The sequence below is a fragment of the Chaetura pelagica genome, unplaced genomic scaffold, assembly GCF_000747805.2.
Source record: "Chaetura pelagica isolate M959 unplaced genomic scaffold, ChaPel_1.0 scaffold1409, whole genome shotgun sequence".
NCBI classification, from domain to species: domain Eukaryota; kingdom Metazoa; phylum Chordata; class Aves; order Apodiformes; family Apodidae; genus Chaetura; species Chaetura pelagica.
In genome coordinates, this window is record NW_009954708.1 from 50,653 (window position 1) to 56,598 (window position 5,946).

The 5,946-nt window shown below is 62.0% G+C and overlaps 1 protein-coding gene across 1 annotated transcript in view; it reads left to right on the forward strand.

The window, feature by feature from the left end:
- The window catches only part of INTS3 (integrator complex subunit 3), a gene marked incomplete at both ends in the record, with an annotated part of 54,235 nt that extends 48,889 nt beyond the window's left edge, over positions 1 to 5,346 (forward strand). The window contains 4 exons of the mRNA XM_010005661.1: positions 2,909 to 2,984; positions 4,005 to 4,118; positions 4,199 to 4,247; positions 5,166 to 5,346. Coding sequence (XP_010003963.1) covers positions 2,909 to 2,984; positions 4,005 to 4,118; positions 4,199 to 4,247; positions 5,166 to 5,346 — 420 coding nt within the window. The remainder of the gene's footprint in view (positions 1 to 2,908; positions 2,985 to 4,004; positions 4,119 to 4,198; positions 4,248 to 5,165) is intronic.
- Positions 5,347 to 5,946: the final 600 nt, after the last annotated feature.

Here is a 5,946-nt window from a genome sequence, read left to right on the forward strand (position 1 = left end):
GAGGGACCTTCCTCCCTCCTGACCTGCAGGGAGTGGTGAGAAGCACCTCAGGGCCTGGTGCTGCTCCAGGAGATCAGCAGTGATCATGATCAATAAGAAGCCCAGTGGCAGGGGGGTACTGGGGAGGTGCTGGGTGCTGCTGGCAGGGTGCTGGGTGTTGCTGGGGGGGTGCTGGGTGCTGCTGGGTGGATGCTCGGTGCTGCTGGGGGGTGCTGAGCTGCTGGGGGGCTGCTGGGTGCTGCTGGGGAGGTGCTGGGTGCTGCTGGGGAGGTGCTGGGTGCTGCTGGGGAGGTGCTGGGTGCTGCTGGGGAGGTGCTGGGTGCTGCTGGGGAGGTGCTGGGTGCTGCTGGGGAGGTGCTGGGTGCTGCTGGGGAGGTGCTGGGTGCTGCTGGGGAGGTGCTGGGTGCTGCTGGGGGGTGCTGAGCTGCAGGCAGGAGAAGTGCAGGCAGGACAACCCCTGCTGCCCACAGGGCTGAGGTGACACCCAGTCCTCCCAGGGCTGCTGTGTTCAGCTCTTCAGGCCAACAGCTTCTCAGCAGCTTCCAAGTGCTGTTGTGCAGCTCCAGAGCTTGTGCTTTGTCCCCCTGGGATGTGGAGAGGTCCTGGAGCTCCTGGAGAGAGGCCAGAGGAGCCCTGGAGATGCTGGGAGGGCTGGGGCAGCTCTGGAGCCAGGCTGGGAGAGTTGGGGTGTTGAGCCTGGAGAGGAGAAGGCTCCAGGGAGACCTTAGAGCAGCTTCCAGGGCCTGAAGGGGCTCCAGGAAAGCTGGGGAGGGACTTGGGCCAAGGGCAGGGAGGGATGGGATGAGGGGGAGGGATGAAAAGTGGGAGAGGGAGCTGGAGGTTGGAGCTGAGGAGGGAATTGTGGAGTGTGAGGGTGGGGAGAGCCTGGGCCAGGTTGCCCAGGGAAGCTGTGGCTGCCCCATCCCTGGGGGTGTTGAAGGGCAGGTTGGATGGGGCTTGGAGCAGCCTGGGCTGCTGGGAGGTGTCCCTGCCCATGGGGGGGGTGGGACTGGATGGTTTTCAAGTTCCCTTCCAACCCAACCCATCCCGTGGTTCCATGATTGAAAGGTGCTGGGTCAAGAGCCTTGTCATTCATCCATGATTCTAAGGAGCTGAAGCCAAACCCTCCTTAGACCCTCCTGGAAGGAACCTCTGCCCTGGTCATGCTGAGCTGCCAGGAAAGTAGTCCTGGGTAAAGCTGAGGGCAGGAGCTGGAGTGGGGCAGGAGCTGGAGTGGGGCAGGAGCCAGGCCAGGAATGGGGCAGGAATCAGGGCAGGAATGGGCCAGGAATGGTGCAGGAGAAGGAGCCAGGCCAGGAATGGGGCAGGCCAGGAATGGGGCAGGAGCAGGAGCCAGGCCAGGAATGGGGCAGGCCAGGAATGCTGTGCTGCTGTTTGTGGCTCTGGAGCTGATGTGCTGATAACCCCTTCCCTATTTAGCCACCATTCCCAGCTGCTCAGGCTCCCAACCCCTCCCCAGCAAGTTTTCCTGGGCAGCCTGGAATCCAAGTTGGATCCAGGAAAGGTCTGAGTGGGGCTGGGTTGACCCCCCCAGCTCAGCCTGGGGCCTGAACTGCAGGGCCTGGTGTTTTCCCAGCAGAGCTCCTGGTGTTTCCTCTCCCCTCCCTTCCCTGGTTCCTTCCTGTTGTTCCTCCCCTGTTTCCCCACTCTCTGGCTGCCTGACCCTGTGGGGCAGGGGCTGTGGGGCAGGGGCTGTGGGGCAGAGCTGGGGCTCCAGCCCAGAGGCTGAGGAGCCAGGAGGAATCATGGAATGACCAAGGTTGGAGAAGCCCTCCAAGACCTTCAACCATCAAGCCAACCCCACCTGTGCCACTAAACCGTGTCCCCCAAGTGCCCCCCCGGGCTCTGAGCCCCCCCCAGGGGTGGTGATTCCAGCCTGTGCCAGGGTCTGACCACCCTTCAGTGGAGAAACTGTCCCCAAGGTCCAGTCTGGAGGAAGGGGAATGGGAGCCAAGGTGCCCTCTGAGCTCAGCCTGTTGGTGCAGGAGCTCCCCAGCTTCCCATTCCCTCTGCAGCCCATTCCCTCCCAGTGTGAGGGAGCTGAGTCAGGATGGGGAGGACCACACCTCTGGGGAATGGCATCTCCCATCCTGCAGACCAGGGATGGTCCAGAGCCCTGAGCAGAAAGGTTGGGGGTTGTTGGAGCTTTCATAGAATCATGGAATGGTTGGGGTTGGCCCTTGAAGATCATCCAGTCCCACCCCCTGCATGGGCAGGGACACCCCCCACCAGCCCAGGCTGCTCCAAACCCCACATTAGATCCTTCAACACTTCAGGGATGGAGCAGCCACCTTGAAGATCATTTGATGGATCACCGGAGTGATCTTTAAGGTCCCTTCCAACCCAAACCATTCCATGAGCTAAAGATCATCCAGATCCAACCCCTGCATGGGCAGGGACACCTCCCAGCAGCCCAGGCTGCTCCAAGCCCCATCCAACCTGCCCTTCAACACCCCCAGGGATGGGGCAGCCACAGCTTCCCTGGGCAACCTGGCCCAGGGTCCCAGCAGGGACAAGCCCTGGGGTGGTTTCTGTGCCACCAGCACCAAAAGCCTGGATCTGGGAGCACCCAGTGCTCAGATGGCAGCCCAACTGGTCTGTCTGGGAATCACCATCCCACCTTCCTGACCCAGCCTGCTGGGAAGCTCCTCTGTGTCCTGCCCTGATGTTCCCCAGCCCTGGTGTTGAAGGGTGAAACCACAAACCTCCTGGTTCCTCCTCTGCTCCCCCAGCCCCTGGGGCTGCTCCCCCAGCTCTGCTGGAGGAACCACCTGCTCTCCAGGACCTCCTGGATCCCTGCTCCCTCTCTGGTGGTGCAGGGGGTTTTGCAGAGCCCTGGAATCCATCCCACTGACCCCTTCCCCAACTTTTCCTGCCCCCCCCCCAGCTGCAGGAGCTCGTGTGCCACGTGATGATGGGGAACCTGGTCATGTTTCGGAAGGACTCGGTGCTGAACATCCTGAGTGAGTAGAAGAGCTTGGGGGGGGCTGGAGGGGGGAAGCAAAACAGTTCCTGGGGGTGGCCCCAGATCCTCCTGCCCCTTGGACCCCCCCCCCCCCCATTTTGCAGAGAGATCCCAAATACAGTTGGTGCCCATTGCCCCTCATCCTGTCACTGGGAACTGCTGGAAGGAGTCTGGATCCATCCCCCTGCCCCCCCGGGTTGGGACCCCTGGGTTGGGACCCCCAGGTTGGGACCATCAGGTTGGGACCCTTGGGTTTGGACCCCCAGTTTGGGACCCCCACGTGGGAACCCCCAAGTGGGGACCCTTGGGTTTGGACCCCCAGATTTGGACCCCCAGGTTGGGACCCCCAGGTTGGGACCCCCAGGTGGGAACCCCCAAGTGGGGACCCCTGGGTGTGGACCCCCAGGTTTGGACCCCCAGGTGGGCACCCCCAGGTTGGGACCCCCAGGTGTGAACCCCCAAGTGGGGACCCCTGGGTTTGGACCCCCAGGTGGGCACCCCCAGGTGGGGACCCCCAGGTGTGGACCCCCAGGTTGGGACCCTTGGGTTTGGACCCCCAGGTGGGCACCCCCAGGTGGGCACCCCCAGCTCTCCCCTGTGCCAGGCAGACCCAGGGGAGGGGAGGGAGGAGCAGAGACATGAGCAAGTGGCAGGTCCCAGGTCTCCTCCAGCTCTGCAGCCTCTCCATGAGGTCCCAGCTGCTGCCTCCCCAGGGATGTCCCCTGGTCCTGGTGCTGCAGGGGTGGCCCTGCCTGGAGCCCCTTGGCTCTGCCACCTGGAGGTGGTGGCAGAAGGGTGGTCAGAAAGGTTGGAATTGAGGTTTTTTTCCTTCACTTTCTCTCGACTGGGGCACCCCAGGAGATAAAAAGGCCTTTGTTGCTTGTTCAGTCTGGCCCTTGGACCAGCCTGAAGCAGCAGAACAAGCCTCCAACAAGAGGGACATCCCAGGCACCTGTGGTGGCCTTGGCAGGTCCCTGAGGAGCAGGAGCTCCTCACTCCCCCTGTGCTGCTTCCTTAGTTCAGAGCCTGGACTGGGAGACCTTTGAGCAGTACTGCACCTGGCAGCTCTTCCTGGCCCACAACATCCCCCTGGAGACCATCATCCCCATCCTGCAGCACCTCAAGTACAAGGGTGAGTTGTCCCCTGGGGTGGGAAAGGCCACAGGGAGGTCTTGGTGACCTTCAGTGCTCAGGATGTCCCTTCCTTTGCAGACCACCCCGAGGCTCTGTCCTGCCTCCTGCTGCAGCTGAGGAGGGAGAAGTGAGTGTGGTGGGGACACCGGAGGGGCCTGTGGGGACACTGGAGGGGCCTGTGGGGACACTGGAGGGTCCCCTGGGGCTTGTGGGGCTGGTGGCTTTCCCAGGGATGAGGGGGGAGCCACCTCCTGCAGCTTGAGGAGCAAGACATGGGGAAAAACCCCCCCTTTGGTGGCTCCATCCTGGAGAGCCTGGGTGGCCAAGTGGGATGAGAGATTATGCCCAATGTCTTGGCTGAAGGGGGTGGTTGAGAACTTAGAAGAGGCTGCTGAGGGCTGTGGTGGAGTCATCATCCCTGGAGGGTGTGGGCAGCTCCCTGGGGACACTGGGTCCCATCCCAGCTCTGCCAGGGTCTCTTGTGACACAGCAGCTCCACAGGGGTGGGATGTCCAGGGCTGAACAGGTTCCAGTGGGGGCTGCAGGAGGGAAGCCCAGCTGAGCAGGGTACAAAACCCTCTTGACAAATCACAGAACCATGGGTCGGGTTGGAGGGACCTTCAAGATCATCCAGATCCCACCCCCCATGGGCAGGGACACCTCCCACCAGCCCAGGCTGCTCCAAGTCCCACATTAGATCCTTCAACACTTCCAGGGATGGAGCAGCCACCTTGAAGATCATTGAATGGATCATCTGGGTGGTCTTGAAGGTCCCTTCCAACCCAAACCATCCCATGACCTCATGCCCATCCAGTCCCACCCCCTGCATGGAAAACCATGGGATGGTTTGGGTTGGAGGGACCTTCAAGCCCATCCAGAGCCAACCCCCCCCATGGGCAGGGACACCTCCCAGCAGCCCAGGCTGCTCCAAGCCCCATCCAACCTGCCCTTCAACACCCCCAGGGATGGGGCAGCCACAGCTTCCCTGGGCAACCTGGCCCAGGCTCTCCCCACCCTCCCCCACCCCAATCCTGCTTTCCCACAGGCCCAGCGAGGAGATGGTGAAGATGGTGCTGAGCAGGCCCTGCCACCCTGACGACCAGTTCACCACCAGCATCCTGAGGCACTGGTGCATCAAACATGATGACCTCCTGGCCGAGCACATCAAGTCCCTGCTGATCAAGAACAACAGCCTCCCCCGCAAGCGCCAGAGGGGAGGGGGCTGGGCAGGCCCCCCCCCCCCAGGCTGCCTGGGGTCACATCCTGCTCCTTGCTCCTCCCCCTCAGCTCAGCAACCCCCCCCCCCTTGAACCCACCTGGGTGTTTCTTCAGCAGCTTTTGGTGCAAATCATCTTCCAGGTGTGGGGCAGTTCAGCATCCCTGTTGGGATCGTGGGATGGGTTGGGTTGGAAGGACCTTGAAGAGCATCGAGATCCAAACCCCCCCTGCATGGGCAGGGACACCTCCCACCAGCCCAGGCTGCTCCAAACCCCACATTAGATCCTTCAAGACTGCCAGGGATGGAGCAGCCACCTTGAAGAGCATTGAATGGATCATCTGGGTGATCTTTAAGGTCCCTTCCAACCCAAACTGTTCCATGACCCACCAGTCCATGGACCCATGGCCCATCCAGTCCCACCCCCTGCATGGAAAACCATGGGATGGTTTGTGTTGGAGGGACCTTCAGGCTCATCCAGATCCACCCCCCTGCATGGGCAGGGACACCTCCCACCAGCCCAGGCTGCTCCAAACCCCACATTAGATCCTTCAACACTTCCAGGGATGGAGCAGCCACCTTGAAGATCATTGAATGGATCATCTGGGTG